Here is a 21,465-nt window from a genome sequence, read left to right on the forward strand (position 1 = left end):
ATCAATTTTATGGGCAAAGGATTTGGATGATACTTGCGAACCTAGCATCTGTCTATTTTGGCTCTCATCAAAATTATGTCGTGTCTTCTAAACCAAACGATAACAATTTTGTAATACGTTATTCTTCAAGAACCAAATTCTAATACATGGGCTATATCATGATAGTTTAATAGCCAATTACGAAAATCAGAATCGAAAATTTTGATAGGAAGACAAGTGCATGATTTATACATCTTCACGAATGCGTCATAAAGAGGTAACAATGAAGAAATAAAAGAGGCGATAAAGATTTGCAAACTTGTGGAAAATAATTTATGTATTAATCCTTCTATTATTTCAAGAATTAAAATTATCTATAATTATATTTTATATGCGCTACAATTATTTTTCATATTAATTATTTCATACACTAATACAATTATATTAAATTCGAAATTTAAACAATAAATATAAATATCATGTAAAATTCATGTATTCAAATTTGTATTGCATTTATCGTACACGTACGATTTTTTTAATTTAAATAAAATAATACAAATTTTTATCTGTTTATAAGATTTTAAGTTCTCATATGTAAATGCCACGTATACTGCAGCAATTAGTTGATATTGTGACAAATTGATTATTAATAGAACATTTATTGTTATATAACAATTTTTTAATTTATGTATTAAATTATATATCGTATAGAATCTTTCTTTATGCATTCTTTTCTTAATGCAAATTCAACTTAAATACATTAAATATTAGTGTTATATTTTTAATTAAAAAGCTATTATACCCTGTTAAAAATAAGCGGCAAAATTTAATGTAATGTAATGGAAGCAAATTTCAAACAAGCACGTTAAAAACATTTAATGTTTTCAAAAGTGCACTAAATTTCATGCACGTACTTTTAAATTATAGATATATAAAATTTAATATACTTTAAATTTAATATTTAATTTAAAAATACATTGAATTCCATGACATTTTTAACATGGTAGTAAATTTTGAATTACAAAAAGCAATAATTAAAAATTTATATTTAAAGATCTATATTTTACATTCTATTTTACTATAATTAAAACGTGTCACTAATATTTAATTAAAAACTAATCTATAAATTTGATCTGATTCGTGTCACTTTACACTTTCAAGTGATGTAAAATTAAATGCTTAATAAATATGAATGATAATCTGCAACAGATTATAATAAAACTGATTCGTTATTAAAGAAAATAGAATCAATTAAGTAAATTTTATAAGTATCAAGTGACTATAAAACATTTCTATTTTATTAATCTTTTTTTTCTGCTTATGATATATGCATGTCGAAAAAATCTCTGAACATATAGATTTTTGATACAGATTCTAACTATTTCTTGCATATTATAATATTTAACCATAGATATAAAAAACAAGACAAAATCTCTGACTCTCTTTAGAAAATATATAGGCAGAGAAAAAAAGGAGAGTATACTTGAAATATTTTCATAATTTTTCTCTACCGCGCTTTAATATTTTTTTCCATTATCTCTACTCCATCTTCCATAAAGTATAAAAAAGCACCACAAAAGAAATTAAATAATTTTATATTAAAAAATATCGGTATCTTTTTATTTTTATAGTATTAATTTATTTTTCTCTACTCTTATATCTTTCATTTATCTAAACATTGAATTCAATAATTTAATCAGTTATAATAAATTTAATACTAAAATTATCCATATTATTATTATTTAAATATAGTTTTTCAAAAATTGTGAAATATAATGTTTGCATTTAATATAAGAACTAAAGTAAAAAATATTATTCATGTCTTACGATACATGGCGGAGTTTCGATCTGTAAAATACAGATGCATCTAAATCATAGCAATCTAAAATAATACAAAAAACAATTATTGAGATTGAAATAATTAAAAATTATTTTGATATAGGCAAATAATAAAAAAATCAATAAATTATTTATTTCGCAATGAATTACCATCACATATATAATTATCAAGATAAAATTACGCGATTATTTTCGTGCTCAAAGCATTTGTGATATTTTCTAAAAGTAACCGGCAAACACATTATATTTTAATCGGCGGAACATTTTAAAATATTGTACATTTGATTCCGACTATTTTAAAGAAGCAATATTAAATATTGTAACGAAACAATTTATAATTTTAATCGACTATTATTTTTTACTTCGCATGTATAAAACCGCCGTGGTAAGCCGATACATTTACGGAGCAATAAACGTGAGAGTTGATTAATTGCACTCTCCGATATTCGTTTAATGTCATTTAAAGGTAAAGGATCGTCTTTCCTATAGCACTTGTCGCGACCGCGCCTGGAGAGATAACGATAGGACGACACACACCGAGCGATTCCGTGTTCCGCTACCTGCCCACACGAGTCTTACCGCGCAAACGTAAACAAAACAATTGCGCAACATCAAGTAAACAAATTGTCCGCTAACATAAAATATTTGACACTATATAATATATGCCAAACGTCTCATTGCTTTAAATTTCGAATTTAATATGAATAGACGATCAATAATTGCAGCTTCCGTATTTGATTTACTGTATCCGACGATTTGTATAATGTTCCACGTTATCAAAATATCCGGAAATAAACAAGTAAATTATGTTCTCTATTATATAAACTTTTGAAGTATACGCAAGAGCCAGCGTCTTTAGAAAAATGATTTAACGTCTATGAGTATCGCAACAAAGTAATAAGAGTTAATAGCGATAAGTAATAAGAATTCTCATTTCCCATCATTCTTCGATTCTTGCTCGCAATTAGTAACACGAACAAAATAAAGCAACAGCATGAACGATTTTATATTACTAAAGACGCGATTGTCCTATCTTAATAATCAGATACATATTCGTAATTAACCGTGCTTTCATATTTTACGCGTCGTTGATAACGGGAGTTAATCAAATGACGCAGTTTACGGTAATCGTTAACTGTTTGTAGGGAATCGTGTTTGGTAATATCTAGCACTTGTCGCGATCGCGTTGCGGGAGATAATGTGACGATGCATGGAGCAACACGCGCAATTCGCATACGCACATATAGTATACAGGCACAGCGCACTGTACGCCGCAAAGTATAAACAAATAAACGCCGAGCACTATCGTATACACATACCAGCCAATTCATCGTCCCTACGAAATATTTAGCGTACAGTAAGTAAAATAAATATTCTGTATGTTGCATTTGAGATTAATTTTGACGAATAAACACAGTAATTCTCTTCGTGCATGTTTGAAGAATAACATTTCTTCGTTATTTTAATCAAAAAAGTATTTACATTTTATTGATTATTATATTACGTCAAAATTTTACATCTCGAAGGGGAAATAAAATCGCGTATGATTTTAATTAAACAAATTTTCTTTTGTGGTTTTAAAAAAATATGATAGCTCATTTTCGTGATCTATTAAAAACCTAATTTTATGAATCTCAAGATGTAAAAAATGTTGGGGGAAAAGTGATACAATAAATTTTATTTTTTCCAATTACATAAAGATAAATTTTATTCAGTTATTACAGATAAATTTAATAATAAATTTAATAATTCATTTTATACTGATGTAGTTAGTCAATTATTTAAATACATTTAGTTTTAATTTTAAAAAGAATTAAATTACCTGCATAAAAGATTAAATTATTTGTAAAAGTTTAAATTTGCTATTGAATTCTCAACTTGTCAATATGAGTTGCTATAATATACATAGCATATACATGTAATTTGCGCAATAGAGAAATCAAAATCATTTAATTATAAAAATCGACAACAAATCTGTGTATAAATCATACTTTGATTATTTATAAACTGAAAATTATTTTGATCTTAACATTTTCGTTAGAACTTTGTATCTTAATTAATTGTTAGAGATTGCAGTTAAATTTTAATTAAAATAAACATCAGTTAAATAATTATTCCAATATTACAATAATACATTTGATAAAAGAAGTCTTGTCAGACGTTTTTTGGAAACTACAAAATTACGACTTGGCGAGTTATGAAAAGTTTGCGGATATTCTTGATTATTTCTTACAAAATTTAATACATTTGCCTATAAATACAGTACAAAATAGTACAGTATCTGTCTAGACAAACCTAGATTTATCTATAAATACAACACAAAATTGTCATTCTCTAATCTGAAGATCTGCATGCTCATATTCGAAATAAATCGCAAGATAAAATTGACGAAAATAACTTGGGTCAAACCATAGAAGCTTAATGTAGCACAATTTAGAAAAAATTAATAACTATGGCATATCTGTCACCAAGTCCTAAAAGCCACAAATTATTTTCGAAAGCACATTTACCTTGTTGTAACATTTTCTTGGCGATGATAGTTTCTAAGTAAACGAATGCTAAATTTAAGTCTACATCTCCACTTTTTTTTAGTTTTTCCCCTTTGCAAAAACGTGAACGCTCGTACAAACGGTTACAATTTGACGACGGACTGCCAGACGTTTTCCCACTGAGAACTGCAAAATTACGGTTTAGCGAGTTGTCCGGAAAAGTAACGAACCAAAGTGTGATAACAAAGCGCTCCGGCGTTGCACGGATGCATTTACAAAACGCACGCACAAAGCTGGCATTCGTTTGTAAACCACTGCGTAATGATACAGGTTTTACAGCGTTCCTTCTATTTCCGCTTTCGTGCGCGTGGTCGACGCGGCGCGACGCGGCGCGGTGCGGCGCGGCGCAGCGCGGCACACCAGAGAGGCGGATCGAAGATAGCAATAATTAGTGGAACATGAATCGCTGAATTTCTCGTCGGCGGATCGATAATGTGCTCGCGACACACTGTACGACAAGTGATTTACATACCAGCGTAGCAAAAATGTCCGGTAAAAGTGTTGGTACACATCGACGCGTCCTGGAGAGAGCCCGAGCATAAATAACTCTTTGAAAAACGGTCAGAAAACGATGCGTCGTATCTCATGTTTGAAAAGCGTGTCGCGCACGCGATAAATTACGCTTTACAATATTAACCGTCCGAATGCCCCTTACTCTATCTCGTATTATTAATGCAGGGACCTCGTTGTTGAAGTACACGATTGCTCGGTGGTCTTACGTCTCTCGCAGACCGACGCTCGAGACATTTTTAAAGCGTTTCGGTTGCTCCGATGTAATAATGCGGGAGGATTTAACACAGAAGGATCGTCTATCCTTAAAGGTGAACCTTCTATTCTTCGATATAACAATCTTCGCAAACGTTGGATTCGTCTCGTAATTCATCATGAGTAATACGGAAGCGTTATTCACAGACGGCGTTTAAATCTTTATAAACTGCGACGATCAAGCTGCGTCGCGAATAAATTCTCAACAAGATTGATAAAGAGCATTGAAAATTGTCTAGCGTAATGGCCGTAACGGCCGTTATCTCTGTCAAATTATTTCAATTTATTACGATTCGATCAACAGAAATCTCTTTAACTCGCATTAACCGAACTCCTATTCGGAGTTTTACATGTGAAACTATAACTTCGATCAGTCTTACGAATATCGAGCAAAACAATCGCCACTATAAACCACCTGTTACACGTGCCAACTTTTTTATAATTTCATAAAGACGCAACTCAATTTACACACCTATTAAGCATTTTGCATGCTTTATTAGTGCGATAATATTACGAACTTCAAGCCTCCCATTCATAAACATTCTTTTCTCTCGCGCAATTTCTCTTTCTCCAGAGTACACATTCGTGATAAACAGCGAACTGGTTTTTCAAGCAGCAACCTAATTAATTAATGTGCACATTCAGGAACAATGCCCAATGAATAACATTCAGATTTGAAAAGAAACGCTAATTGGCTAAATGAATGGTAAACAGTCTTATTCCGCTCGGATATCCTTCGTCGTGTAAAAAAAAATTCAACATAATTATTTTGCGAATGCGGAAGTTATTATTTTACGCTGATGTCTAGCGACATAATTACCAGAACGTGGGTATTCTGTTGCAGAATTAGAATGTAAATGAAGTTAGAGAAACAGCAATAAAGTTAATGACACAACTACTGGTCGTTAAGATCGTTAAGAAATGAATCCCCGCGTATCGCACTTTTTGTTCGAAACGACCTACCTCGTCTACGTAATTTTCGCGAATATGAAACAATTTCGATTTCGGAAGTTTCGCTCGGAACTGTCAAGTGCAGCATAAAACGGAATCGGGCGATAAACGCGTCTCCTTCGCGACGAAAAATACTCTCGTTGCGAGGCAAGTTTAGAGCCCTGCACGGTGACGCATCGACATGGAACAATTTCATCAATATGGCAAAAAGGAAAATCTTTAGCATCCATGCAGTCTTTTTTTTATATATATAAATTAAATCATGATCAATATTTTCTAGCACATAAATTATCGTCGATTATCGCACTTCTTAATCTAGAACAGAATTTTTTTTATATAATTCAAAAACATTACCGTTTTTTAACTCTATTATTTGACTTTCTCTTGAAAAAAAGAATTTATTAAGTTTTTTAATGAATCGATTACTATATATCAGTATATAATATAATATATCATGATTATTGAAAGACATTTTCTTAAGAGTTCTGCGCTACGCAAGATTTGTAACTACGATAGTTTCTATTGCATTTAAAGTAGCACAACATTTTTATTTCAGATTTAACAATCGCACACTGGTATCATTGCACATTTGTTTAACTTTGATGCAGAAATTCTGTGCAACAGAGAGGTTATCACGTATATGACATGATAGCACATGTAACCGCAGATAGCAGTTTCGTTCATAATTCGAAAATAAAGCACCGAATCACCGCGTATCTCCGCGCGCTCTCGTAAACGTCATAAACAACTGAAGAGTAGCAAAAACGAACGCGACGAGAGCAATGAAATGAATTATTCGTCGCACGACTACCCGCGAACAAATCGGGACGCGTTAAAACTATAACGCAAACCGAGCATCGAAATTCCTGTCACGCCAGCCTTCTCAATTAGATCCGCCAATTAACGTGTAAAAACCGATCGACCTCCACGTTAACTCCTGATTTCACTAATTTGTTGGTGAAGAGAGTGTACTTAGGTTTCAATACCATTGTAATAGAATGTATTATCTTATGTATATGAGGCCGTCTTCGTCACATTATAGGAATAGTGTTATCAATATCTTGCATAAAAGGATAAAAGCCTGAGGTACCCTCGTCTACATCATCCACACAAACTTGTTCTAGTGACATAATTCCTCTTCCTTTAAAACTCTTGAATAATTTAGAACCCCTAACTAAAAGATTATATCGGTTTTTAATTAAAACTCAAGATAGGACGATCGAAAACCATTCAAGAATCATTATCATCATTAATTTTCATTTCATTCGGTTTATCAAATTCGATAATCCATTAATTTCAAACGTAAAGACGATTAGAGTTCTTAACTATTTCATCGAGTAAAAAGAAGTAAAACTTGTGTAACAAAGAAGAGGAATAAGATTGAGAGAAAGTCAGTTTACTTAACTCGCTTGAAATCACAGCTGAATGTGTCTGCGATTTCACCAGTCATCAACGAACGTAATACAGGTGTACAGGCTTACTCGTGTACGCGAAGCAGGGAAGATGTACTACCTCCCTCACAGATTTCGCGAACGTATCGCAAATACCGAGGTAATTCCCACGAACGCCTCTCGACAGGTGATAGATAGATAGACGCTTAACGAGCGACGTAATTAACGGTCTCCGGTGCACTACAGGTGTCATCTGCGTGATCCCCTGGCACGCGCGCGACGACACCCCCCGGCGGGAGGTAGGATTGAGAGGATCGAGGATCGACGATCGACGATCGACGACACGGCGGATGCGACGAACGCATGAAATGTACAGTCGACACGCATCGCATCTCACGCACGCTGTCACGCATCGCTTCGTACTCACCGACAAGCTCCGTACGCACGCCTACCAGCAGAGTGGTCACTACCAGAAGGGGCACCTGTCGTCTGCGCGGGCACAGCACGGCACGTTTCTCACCCATGATCATGTCGCACGTGTGATCGTCGCACGCGTGTGGCGCGACACGAGGATAGCCGCTGCCGCGTCGAGACTGAACTCCCGACCTGCCGCGAGGCTACGTACATCCGACGCGCACGAGGCGAATCACCCCCTTCGCCCTCCTCCCCGTTTCATCCTCCGGATCTCCCCGTCCCTCCCACCCCCGACTCCCTATCGTATCGCACCCCGTCGCGCGCGCGAGCGAGACCGAACCGGAGGGGTTGCTCCGACCAGCGCGCCGCGTTCATCCCTACCACACAGCGGCCCACACCGTTCATCCCTCTTCGACGTGCCGTGACGCGGTGGTCGTGGCGAGGGGGATGAGACCCCCCCTCGTCACGGGGCACCACTCGCCACTCGCGCCGACGCTCCCTTAGCCGGCCGGCCGGCCGGCAGGCTGGCTGGCTGAAAGCCTGCCTGGCTAGCTAGCTAGCTGGCTGGTTGGCTGGCTGGCTAGCTGGCTAGCTGGCTAGCTCGTTTGCTCGTTCACTCTTTCGCTCGTTCGCTCGCTCGCCCGCTCGCCCGCTCGCTCGCTGAGTGCGCGTGGCGAGCTTTGCTTTGAGTTACGCTGACACACCTGGATTTACTTAGAGCCCGGTGATTACGGCGGGACCAGGGCGCCTGGTGTTAAGCCTCCTTTCGCAGTAGGACTTATTTCACGCGTCGCTACAGGTGAGCGCGCCGCTTCCTTCTCGACGCGCTGTTAAGGTCGAGGTAGCAAGAAAACAGGTAGCAAGAAAAGATACGGACCGACGAACGAAACAGAATCTTGGTCTAGTCAACGCCACTGACAATTCATTTAGTACTGTAATATCAATGTAACAGCAAATTTTACATTACATTTGTTACTCTTCGACTATTAACTATTATTAGTTATTAAAATCGGATTATCTTCTACGCAAAGAAAAATATAATGGAATATTATTAATATATAAAATAATTAGAGAGAGTAAGAAAGATGGGGATGGCATTCGTAAGAAAAGTGGAAACGGATAAGATAATAATTCCAGGAGGCAATCAATCAAAACGCCAATGCGCCAAGGCAAAGTCAGTCTGATATAATAAAGTTTGAATAGAGGGAGAGGGGGGGGGGGAAGAGATTAGGAGAACATCACGAATAAAGCGAACTGAATGTCGAAACTGCCTTATTAATCTGATTTATAGCACCGAAAGTTCAAAGATACGAGAGTATCTTCTCGCGGGCACGCAGCGCGTGTGATGTTTATAATTCGAGTTAAATTATATTTACTTTGCTAAAGCGCGCGGCCTCTCCGTGTAGAGACACAAGTGTGGAATATTTGCGTAGCGCGATGCAGCGCGAAATGATTTAAATTCTGCGCTCCGACACTACATATCTCTCCTCTCTCGCATAAGAAGGAGGGAATCGATGCTACTCTCCACGCGATAAAACATTCAAATCCAAAAGGAGAGTTTTCTCTGCGACAACGGGGACTGATACAAACACAAACAAAGAGATTCCCCTCGAAGAACGGAGCACGTAAGTGGACTATCCAACAACGAGGAGTTTACCCTTTGAAGTTACATTATATTTACTCAATCGTACACCCAATCGTCGTGAAATAAAAATTTAAATGCCGTTTCCAATACGATCGAATGTCAATGTAACTTAAGCGAATAAAATAAATACGATATAAATTAAACAACGTATATCCTATCATTATTATCCGATTCTGATCTTTGGTTACCGAATACGTGAAAATTTCATTTAACGCATTATAATCGGACCAAGGATGACTGCATTTATTAATTCAATGTGAGTTATCAAAAATAAGAATATCAATTTTAATTATTTCACACGTGTTATTTTTAATACATGTATTTTCGTATGCTTGAAAGTATATCTGCATTCAGCCCAGATATATGACCCCGATTAATTAATATTTTATTTTATCGATAAAATAATATTAGGTTTTCCGCTATTGAAGTCATCATTAATTTTTTCGATAAATATCAGTAAAAAAAACAAAAAAAATACACGTAACATTTTTAAAACTATGTTGCACAAGTTATTTAATATGCATTAGCTGTACGACAAATAAAAATTCCGATGTGTATACACAATCAGTTCGCTTTAGTCAGATTATCCTGACATATCCTACTAAAGCGAATCATGTCAATCACGCCACGTCACAGGTATCCTAGTTGAACCATGGAAACCATAGATTCGCTTGAGGATTATCTGAAGCCGAAACGCGATGCGTTCGACAACTGTTTCGATTACTCGCGGCAGAATTGCGCCTCCTCTCGATCAACCGAATGAAGAGGCGAGAGGGGGAAGGATCGTATAAAATCGGAAGTTAGTTTTCTTTACATCAGAGGCTTGTATATTTTACTTAAATTGCCCGACGTAGAAACCATCGTATAACTACGAAAAACTATTCCAAGCGCAGCAGCCCGATAAAGGAACCCGACGAGTAATTGGAAAAAAATCGGCGAACGCGAAACTTCTATCGATTCCCGTACACAGATTGGAGGACTGACCGGGAATAAAGGGACCGTAGGTCCTCTCTTAGAAGATCACCGTGAGATCGCAATCAAAAGTAGACCGGCGCGAAAACTTTGTTCCACCGTTTCGGCTCTGCGAGCGCTTTAGACCAGAGACATCGTATTACCGTAATTCTATCGGAAGGTCCGCCCGCGCGCTGCGTGCTAGCAGCATCCGGATGATGTACGATCCCACGAAACGCGCATGAAGGACACTGTATCACGAGTCCGATGATATATCCCCTTCAACGCAGCGCCTCGAAACTCCCTGGCGCAAGCATACAACGCGAAGCGTCGTCCCTCCCTCGCGTCCTCCCCCGCGGCTCCTCCTCGACCCACCTGACTGCTGCACAACCAATGTCGCTCGATTACACACATCGTCGATCTGCCTGGAGGCTCCTCAAGTTGCCCGGAGTGCTATACGGCGCGCGTCTACGATCTATTCCGTGCGCGTGCAGCCGAACGATTCTGACGTCTGACTATCCTATGCACGCATGATATCTAGCGCGCGTAAAATGCCGTTATGTAAATTTCCGCCCGCTTGCAGGACGCCCCGCGAAGCTTGCCAAATGTATTCTCACGTGTGTACAATGTCCGAGAACAAGGAGGCGCCTGTACTGTTTTATGTACGAGTATGTGTGCCCTAAGTATGTAAGGCGTATCTATAGTCGCCGGTATTTGCTGCATTAATTTAATCCGCATTTGCACGTGCACTGTACGAGATTTTCGTTCGGCAGAAACGACGCCACCGATTATCGAGACCGTTTATAGGTGTATTATGTGCCAGGCTTTACTAATTGCGAGACAATGCACTCTGAATAAGGTGCACGCGTATTGCGGCAAGGGAATTGATAGGAACATTAATTTATTCAAATGAATCAATACTTCTCGTCGCGAAATATTGCAAAATCGTTTTTCACATTTTCCGCAATTTCTATGCAAACCGGCGGACGATAATCGATGGCTCAATTTCGTCTCTACCTTCCGTCAGACCGAAGACAATGGCTATCCGTTTTTCCGACAAATTTTTCCCGCTACCCTCTCGTGTCGCCACGCTCTGGCGTGTCCTCCGGCCAACGGCACGGTGATCGCTACGCGGTAAAAATTTATCGTGGAAAATTGAAGTGCCACGAAATAATTGCTCGATCAGAAGCGATCGAGATTCCAGATAGCAAGCCCCAAACGATCGAGCCATGCGATAAAGCCCGACACCGATTATTGCGTGCTGTTCTGTGCCCCCCAGAACCGGAGTACCAAGACTCACGAAACTACAACCGATCCCTGCCGATTACGATATTTCGCCAAACTTTTAATTTTTAACCCTGGGTCGCCGTAGACCGTTTCGATAATTTAATATTACGCTAGGTCAAGCACGTGTTTCGTGGAGCATGCATAACGATAAGATTATTATATGTAAATTCTGAAAACGAAGGATGAAAATTGCCCGTCGAGTTTACATTTTTATTTTTCTTTGTTTCTAATATATTTTAGATCATTAAAAAATATTTTTTACTTTTGAAAAAAAACAGAATAAAAAAAATGAAATTATTTCTATTCCCCATAAATTTCACATCGTATGGAAAGTAAAGAATTTTTTTCAGAAAATCACGAGATATCAAAATAGGTAGAAGAAATTATTTGTGTTGTCTGATTTCATTTATTATAAAAAATTTTATTATTTTTAGAAAATCACGAATACAAAATCTTTGTTCCTTGATAAAAAAAAATTTTATATATGAAAATTAAATTATATCATTTTTAAAAAGACGCGAGATTTAAAAAATAGAAGAAAGTATTTTTATTTCTCGACAAATTTTCCATCGTACGATAAATGCAAAAATAAATTTTATCACTTTCAAAAAGATCCGAAATCGGAAAAAATAGGAGAAAGTATTTTTTGTGTTTTCTGAAAAAAATTCATATCGTGCGGAAAAAATTAGAGATATAAGAAAATTTACCAAATAGCTCGTGTAAACACTCACCGGAAGAACGAACGGCAATCCCTTGGTTCAAATAATCCCTCTGCTGCCGTCCCTCGATGTTCCTCAATGTTTAAGCTGCCTCAATGTTTAAGCTGCCTCTTCATGTCCCTCCGACGCTCCGAGTCCTGGATGGCACACAAAACACTCATTGATCGAATGCGAAATACGCGAACGCGATTAGGGACGAATCGTTCCATTAGACCGGCGACGATCGAAACGGCAAAGTCGGCGGCCGACCACTCACCGATTGCTAAAGTCGAGTAGCCGTATGAGCCGATTAATAACGTCGACATAACCGTCCGTCACTGTACTCCGCATTACTGGCACTCGCGTCCGGGTAAACTCACTCGGGATAAAACAAAAAGACTCGTGAAAACACGGTCGCGACGCGACGTGCAGCCGGGGGCAATCTTCGAAGCGAAGTGCGCCGTGCTTTAAGGTTAAGTGACGCGACCAACTTTACGCGAGACGCTTGGGTACGCTCTACGTCGCGATCGAAATTTTCTTGAGAGTTAATGCATCGAAATGTTTAGACCACTGTGAGAAAATGAGTCACACACGTTTGATTTTCCATTAGATTGGCGATGATCGAAACGCCAAAGCCGACTACTCCGTCGGATGGCCGTGTGTGAGCTGATTAATACATCGACATAATCGCCTGTCACTATACTCGGCACTGCTGGCATCCTCGCTCGGGTAAACTCACTCGGGATGAGGCAAAAGGATGCGTGAAAACGCGGCCGCGACGTACAACCACAGGTAAGTACACACGTATTATGACGATCGACGCGAAGTGCGCCGTGATTTAAGGTTACGCGACCAACTTCGCGCGAGACGCCTGGCTACGCTCCACCTCGCGATCGAAATATTCTTGAGAATGCATCGAAATGATCAGACTGCTGTGAGAAAATAAATCACGCACGTTTGAGTCGTTCGATGTTTGCTTTCGACTTATGAAACTTGCAAAACCGATATGTAAACACAGAAGGTCCTTCACGTCGATGCCACGGACTGACAATGAGAGAGAGTGCGAGGGAGCCGCGAGCTCCGATTGCCAACGCCGGCAGACGCGTTAATTGTACGATGATACGATCACATCGAGATCACACGATCGCCCGTCGTTGTTTTCGACACTCCGGACATGACGGGCACTCATTCGTACGCGAACTCACTCGAGAGCGAAGGACAAGGACGCAACGACGCGGAGAGGTCGCGACTCTACGCACAATCGCACACGTATGACGACTTTCGACGTGAAGCATGCCGCAGTTGTTCGGTCACGTGACTCTCCTGACCCCGCGCTACGCGCGAAACCGATTTAGTTGACGTTTAAAGATTACTTTGAAACATTGAAAATGAAAATATTAATATTGTAAGAATGATCACGAGAAGATGGATCCGCAGACATATAAAATAGACTCAGATACATTCAGTCGCAGAAACTAATTGTCCGAACACAGGATGTTGCGAGTTTATTTTATGTTACACGTATTAGAAATTTTTAGAGAAAACTCGATCGAAAATGCAAACCTTGGCCACTGATACATTTCATCAAAAGCTTATATTCAAAGTGAAAAAATTTCTGTTAGACCTGTTATTGTCTAACAAAATCAGATCAAAAAATGTATTTAAATAAAAATAAATTGTAGCAAAGCACTAAATCTATTTTATATTTACGTTTTTATTTAAGTCTGAAAATGTGCATAAAATTATGCTGGAATAATATTAAATGAATATTAAATGAAAAGAATTTTATATACAATCACAAAATTAATGGTCCAGACACACAAGATATTGGAAATTTATTTTATGCTATAAATTAAAAACATATTTTTGATAAAAATACACCATTGGCAAGAACTTACAATCAAGTTTCCACTAAACGAAAAAATTATTTGGTGCATTTGTAATATAAAATAAATTTTCATATTCGAGCGACCAGACATTTAATTTCGTAACTATATAATCCTCTATAATCCTATTATCCTTGGCAGAACCGTGAGAAAATTAAAATATACAGGAAAGTCAGTCTTTTATTGTTTTTTACTAACAACTGTTGCGCAACCGCCTGCACGAAAAAAAAATAAACTCTCCCGAATGTTTTGGTTCTACCAAACCCCATTCAAAGCGTTGGAAAATATACAGCATGCTGGATCTATCTTATAAGTCTATACGGTACGGTAGGTACGGTAGATACGGATCACCTACATTTAAAATTGGGTTACGAGACTCGCGAAACTCATATGCTCAAGAAGTTCCTTTGTACGGAGGTCAATCCAATAGATGCATTAATTATGATCGCGTGGCCCGATTAATAATATATCGAGAAAATCGTTCATTGTTGGCTCTCCGTCGTCCAAACTCAATCGAGTCAAACGAAAAAAAAAACGCGAAAAAAATGGTCTCGATTGCAGTACCGGCGACCTACGATAAATTGAGCGACACTTTCAAAATTAGATGACATAAGGTTGGATACCGCACGTTTATTAAAAGAATTCTTAGCGTCATAATAACTCAAGATATTAATGGAAACTATAATGTCGTTGAAACGATTAATCTTTTGAAAAAAAGGACCGATAAAGCATTTAAATAAACTAATCATTATATATAGATAAAAATTATATATATATATTTGGTTTTAGCAGTATTTTTGTGGTAGTTACTATATTTTAAATCGAACTTCGGCAACATTAAAATTAGTTATCCTATTTTAAGGATATACGTATCTTAGTTATCATAGCTATATTTTAGTTTTAATGGCTGATCCTTTCTCTACGTGTTTGAATTATAATATTATTTTAGCACTCAAATCTGCTACGACCGTTGTTGACCTATTTTCAATTTAAATTTTGCACTTTAAAGATAAATAATAAATGAAAAATAATATCGTGAAAGCGAGAGAGTTAAAAGAGATACGTTCGTCCTTCTTGTAACTTGCGAATTGAAAGTTACGACAAAATAAAGCGCACATTCAAGCCTCTTAAACCGTTTCAATTTTTATCGTTGGCAATTAAGAATTATCGGAAAAATTATCGCGACTCAGCCCCGTTTCTTCTCTCGTCGCTCACCCACATTTCCGCGTCAACCGACGTATTCTTATGAGCTATTAAACTTTTAGGGCCTTGCCGAGCTTCGATATAGCTTCGGCGGCGTAAATTTATTAAGAGTTAAAAAGGCTTTATACTATGAATTACGCTATAAAACACACGTAGTAAATGTCACGACAAGTACGATGCTATCCGCGCGGGATATTAGAAAATGTTTACAACACGCCAGATAGATGTAAGTAATTGAATGTCATGTAAATTGACATTATATAAAATACTTTTCCCTATTACTCTTTTATTTCCTCGTTTTCTCTCTTCGTCGGAGCAAATGCAAAATAACGTTCTTTTGTAGGGAGAACGAATTTAATCGAAAGTTCTTTCCTCGCGATTTTGCTAGCCCGGTTGAATGATGACGTTCATCGAAATCTACAAATTGAGTTTCGCACGAATATTTCACGGTAATGTCTCCGAGAACGTGCGAGCAGACGCCGGTGACCATGTCGCCGACGACGAACGCCGTAACACAAAGCCGTTTCGACTCACGCGATCCCGAAGTTTCCATTACGATACTTCCACGCGGGGGTTTCCTCGTACGCGAGGTCGTCGGGGACGAGCGATTCTCGTGCCTACGAGCCGCCACGTCAATCAGTCGCCTTTACGAGCGCGGGTTATCCGCTTCATGGAAAAGAAACATTAGCGTCGCCGTGCTCTCCGCGAGTTCGCCCCCGACCGGCCCGATTGGCAGTCTAACGATTTTCTGACTACAAATCGTTGCGCGTCTTTATTGCGTCTGATTGCATAATGATGTGGTAAAGGTAGCACAAAATTTTTACATTACGACATGTCGCACGGTTAGCAGATCGGTATATGGTTCAGTGCCTTGTAACACGATGTAATATGTACTTACGCAACTCGCGGATTTTTCAGCGATCGCTTGACACGATTCAGCTGGAAAATTAATTTACCTTGCTGTGCAAATATCGACGCGCGCTCTTCTCTGTTTTTCTGTAAATTTTTTGTAAAAATAATATATACTATATAAAAAATAACACGTATAAAATACAAAGAGAGCGTCCAGAAAGAAATTCAATTGAATTGTCAAGCACATTTAATTAACACAGAACACAGTCGAACGTTGAATGTAGATCTTTGAAGATTTGTCCGTTAAAAGGATGATTTGATTCTTTCGTGATTGGAGGAAAGATTTGCAAAAGGAAAGAAGAAAAAACTAGTCGTTTTCTTCGACGTCAGACTTAAACGCAGTCCGTGCTCTGGAGCCGAGAAATGGGATCGGACCGAAGTCTTAGGGGCGAACTATCGGTATCAAGGCGACGATAGCGGAACAATGGGGCGAGAGAAGAGAGGGTGGGCGGTTGACTGATCATTCGGCATCAGTCAGAAACGATTTCGCCGCGGCAGATTTCGCTCGTAGCGGCGGCTCGTAGTTAGTCGCGGGGCAAGCCAGACAAATGTTCAGTCACCCCCTTAAAAGGGGGCGACGTGGAAATGCGACGTGCGAGGTACCGTAAGTAAGAATAAGTGAAGCCAACCAAGCTCAAGCAGTGGCCGCGTTCCCTTGAATCCCTCCGAACAATGCGACGACGAAGGTGCGACGATGGTTTCGTTTGGCGTATGTAAAACTCGCTTCTACGTCGACCGCTGCGTCTACCGCTACACGGTGCGCGGCGGCGGCGTCGTCGTCGTAGAGTAACAGGTCGAACTGGGTCGTCGTCCCGCCTTCTCTCTCGTAAGCGGCTGTCATTTTTTAGCAGACACGCATAAATGATGCGAGATTGCAAGTCGAGCGCGCGATTCGGGACAAAGGACGCGAGATATTGCCGTCGAAATCGCGCGACGTGGGACGCAAGAATAATTTTTGAGTGTTACAAATGAACGTGGATATGCTTGAGGATGGGTGAGGGAGAGCTTTGAATATTTCCACTTTGCATCTGTATGCGATGTATATAATGGTGTTTTCCCGACACGGTCCTTCCTTCCCTTCCCTTCCCTTCCTTTTCCTTCCTCCCCTCTCCTCCTCTTGCCTGGTGAACTCTGCGTTTCTCTCTATATTTGTCAAAGACGACGAACGTCGTCCTATGGAAAATTTTGTAGCTGCTACTCGAAATCAGGTGAAGCAAGCATCCGTGTGATTCGGGAGTAAGAATTTTATTGGATTCCGTCCTATCTACCTTTTATTGGCTCTCTATGAAACGATCACCGTGGCCCCCTTTGAGAACCTAACGTATATACAATCGCGCACAAATGTATGTACGTATGAGACGCGAACATATAAATATATCGGGTCATCTGACTTCTCCTGTCGATCCTAAACGTTCAGACGGTCCGGTTTACTCGACTGTTTAATTCGACGATGCAAAAAGGAACTTTGATACCTCTCTCTAGCTGATCGGCAACCTCGTGAATCGCGCTCTCGTACAAAATATACGACGATGTGTCTAAAGTTCTAAAGAGAATGTAAATTAGGAAAAGCTGTGTTCTACGTTCCCTAAAAGCTACGTTCTCTAAAAACGAGAACGTATCACGCACGAATGAAACGTTTTATGCGGTAAAATCATGAGTAATTATTAGATTATATCAATGGGTTGGATAAAACTTAATATTATTCTTGCGTTTATTATAATTAAAAAATATCTCGTGTGTGATAAAAAAATTGATATGTTAATTATTCAATTAGATAATCAATTTTTACTCCATTTTAATGATCCTAGCGATTTCGCGGTATAGCACCCGTGCATGCGGTATTCTAATGGCTAATTTCATGGCTGGCTGACCAAATTCTTTTCGAAAATCGAAAGCATCCACCGCGTGCTCGATCGATCACGCTAATGGCAAACTACGAAACCGTAAGCTGGCGTTTCAATAATATATAGGAAAATGTAACTCTACTGAGCTTGGATATCTCTCTACTGAAGTAATCCAGAAACTGGCTAATTGAGAAAAAGGGATCGTACCTATAATCGTTTGCGAGAGGATGACTATTAGCAAGCTCTCTTTTTCCCCTCCCTTTAAGAATTTATATAAAATTATAATTGTTTACCCCGCATAATCGCAGTGTGGCTGAGAATTCTGACGCAGGAATTACTCGGAGAATATCCCCCCCCCTCTCCCTCGCACACTGATAGATCGATTTTCGAACGATATTTTTTTTCATGCACGTCATGCCGAGAACGTGCGTCGTAACATTGTGCGCGACACCCTTTGTTTACGCGCGCGGTTTGCACCGCGTACCGCGCACCAGATTGTCGCGGACGCGAACGATCTTTCGCGTTTATCTCTCGCGTAAAACAATGCCGCTTCGAGGGAAGAATTAATTGGAATGTTTGGAAACATCACCGCGACGAGCTAGTGTTACAAAGTAGCAGCTCGTGCAATCCAGCAATAAATATTATATCTCCCGCTTCTTATTCACCTTCACGAATATTGCATCAATTTGATAAAAAAAGAAAAGAGGAAAAAAAAAGAATTTAAAAGCTCCATAGCTCTCCGATGTAACCGTAGACAAGAGAAGGGGAGGTATGGGGCACGTTTCTGGCCGCAAATCGAACAGCTATCGATATAAAGAGGAGCGAGAAAAAAACCGCAGCCAGCCTGCGGTCGATGGGCAAGATACAAGGCAATATCGATTGAATATTAGGATCTGCGGGGCATGGGAGACCGGCGCGCACACATTAGCCTCTTTGACTTGCTAAATAGGTTAATTTGAATGTTTAAATTCCGGCTTCGTGCAACTCAATTTGCGAGAGGACTCCGCGTCTGGTTAATTCCTTTCCTTCGTCCCGCGGGCCACCTCCGCGTCCCTCTTGCTTCTCCAGCTCCTCCTGCGTCGCCTCCTCGCATCATGCAGCCAACACTGAATCCACCCCGAAGCTGGACTGTTAACTTCCTGCACATTTCGAGCGTCCGACATACGGAAACGCCCGACACACCTCTCTCTATTTCTCCCCTCGAGCCCTCACATGCTTCCCCCTTAATTGGAGAGTATTATTTGCGCTCCGCTACGCCTGATCTTTTACGCATGGCGACTTCCCGATTGCCAGACCCGCCAGACGCGACAAAAAGGCGGTTGGAGTGCAAATGGAGATTCGGATCGCGTTCGTCGCTTAACATAATTCGTGGCTGGCACGGCGAAGAGACCGAGAAAATAGTGAAAACCGCGATGGAAATAATGAAAACCGCAGTAAATTTATAACTATCGAATCGATACTTTGCAGACTGCAATTAAATTCTTTTCCGCGTAGTTTCCAGTAATAATGGTATATCGTTCACGCGATTACTTATTGACAAATCTTTGTTCACCGCTCGTTTAAAAACTGCTAAATATAACGCGTTATTCTCGAATTTATAAAATATACAGAATTAGTGGAATTCTTTTCTTGTAATTTAATTCTATTCGAGACCGCTAACATCAATGATAGATAATTAAAACCTAGAATGGAAATTTATCTATAATTTTACATGTAATTTAATGGAGGAAACATTAGAAAGCTCATCTATAATTTGCATACGTACATACATCGGAATGCATGGTAAACGTTGTTGATAAAAACTTCGTTACAAATTATTAAGTAAACTGTAGAACGGAATAACGTTTTCATAAATGCATTTAGCATGTAAGTGTTCTGATTATCAAAAACTTGCTCATGCGTCAAAGATATTTGCATTAAAAATATTGCAAAATTCAGCTCGTAGGGCAATCTAAATGGAATCTTGACTTGTGTTAATGAGTGTTGATTACTCGCAACGCTCGTTATAATATACTGTAATGGGTACTTAAAAAAATAGATTTAACAGTCCTGAATTACGTCTACATTCAGAGAGAGAGAGAGAGAGAGAGACAGTACCTTCGGAATAAATTATTGAGGAAATCTGAGGATGGGATTAAACTAAAAAATATACATTTTTTCGTATATCAATATAAACAATTTAATATTTCGCGATAATGCTGTTCAAACTGTATATATTTAGTTATCGAGCTTTTCTCTCCATTACGATTCATTTGAAGCACATAATTTTCTCTTTCAGCACGGTCCGTCTCGCAATTTATAGTAATCTGCATAAAAATTATAATTTGTTATTAATAACAACATAACTTGTCAAAACTTTTTCGTCTTAATACTGGATTGCGATAAATAGACATTACAATCTTTATATTATAAAATTATTAAAACTCGCAGAATATACTCTTTAATTGTGATTTATAGCTTTCCAAATATTTACTTGGTCTGTATGCAATTACGATGTACTTCTTCACGTCATTCTCTTCAACTGCCACCATTCGATATCTCGTGCAACGATTGTAACATAGCATGTAACAGACGCTTTGAAACGTGCGATCGTTAAACTCACGATTCGTGGCGCAAATTGTCCGATTACCATCATTATCACTGTCCTCCGCGTACATGGCCTCAGTAGTCGTCTCCTCTCCTGAACCGATCACTCTTTCCTCGTCACAGTGCTCGCAATTACACATGTCCTCGGCACCCATCGCGAAAATATGCACTGCGCACATGCAGTAATTATTACAACATCGCGAGTTGACTCTTATAGGACTACCAAGAAAATTACATTACTATCATTCAATTATTTTCTTACGTGCATGCAATAATTATACCTGAAAGCTATTTATGTGTATCTATGTGAGACAAATTGATAAAAAATATTTCGTTTACTGTTAAGTAAACTATTTCTGTCTATGTATACGTACGCAATGCAATTACGATGTACAACGGTCGCATGTCCGATATCTAAGTCGAGAAATGAGATAACGTGCGGTATGGGATGTCTGTCGAGTTGCAAAGTGTAATCGAAACTGAAGCTCGTTAAGCACCATACGATAACGTTCGTTTGTCATTACAGTGCTGTAATAGAGAGACTTGTTCTATATGAAATCGTAGA

General features: G+C 38.8%; 2 protein-coding genes across 2 annotated transcripts in view; both read right to left on the reverse strand.

Moving 5' to 3' along the window:
- LOC105195715 (neurotrimin) overlaps positions 1 to 8,084 on the reverse strand; it is a 153,016-nt gene extending 144,932 nt beyond the window's left edge. Inside the window, exon 1 of the mRNA XM_011161272.3 lies at positions 7,902 to 8,084. Within this exon, the coding sequence (XP_011159574.1) occupies positions 7,902 to 8,004 (103 nt within the window). The 5' untranslated portion in view covers positions 8,005 to 8,084. The remainder of the gene's footprint in view (positions 1 to 7,901) is intronic.
- A 12,383-nt stretch (positions 8,085 to 20,467) lies between these two features.
- Positions 20,468 to 21,428, reverse strand: LOC105195717. Its single transcript, XM_011161273.3, has 3 exons — positions 21,275 to 21,428; positions 20,788 to 21,069; positions 20,468 to 20,620 (listed from the first exon to the last, which is right to left on the reverse strand). The coding sequence occupies exons 1-3, from the start codon at positions 21,303 to 21,305 to the stop codon at positions 20,589 to 20,591; spliced, it is 345 nt and encodes a 114-aa protein (XP_011159575.1). The 5' UTR covers positions 21,306 to 21,428; the 3' UTR covers positions 20,468 to 20,588.
- Between the last annotated feature and the right edge of the window lie 37 nt (positions 21,429 to 21,465).

The sequence above is a fragment of the Solenopsis invicta genome, chromosome 4 (genome assembly GCF_016802725.1).
Source record: "Solenopsis invicta isolate M01_SB chromosome 4, UNIL_Sinv_3.0, whole genome shotgun sequence".
In the NCBI taxonomy this organism is placed as follows: Eukaryota; Metazoa; Arthropoda; class Insecta; order Hymenoptera; family Formicidae; genus Solenopsis; species Solenopsis invicta.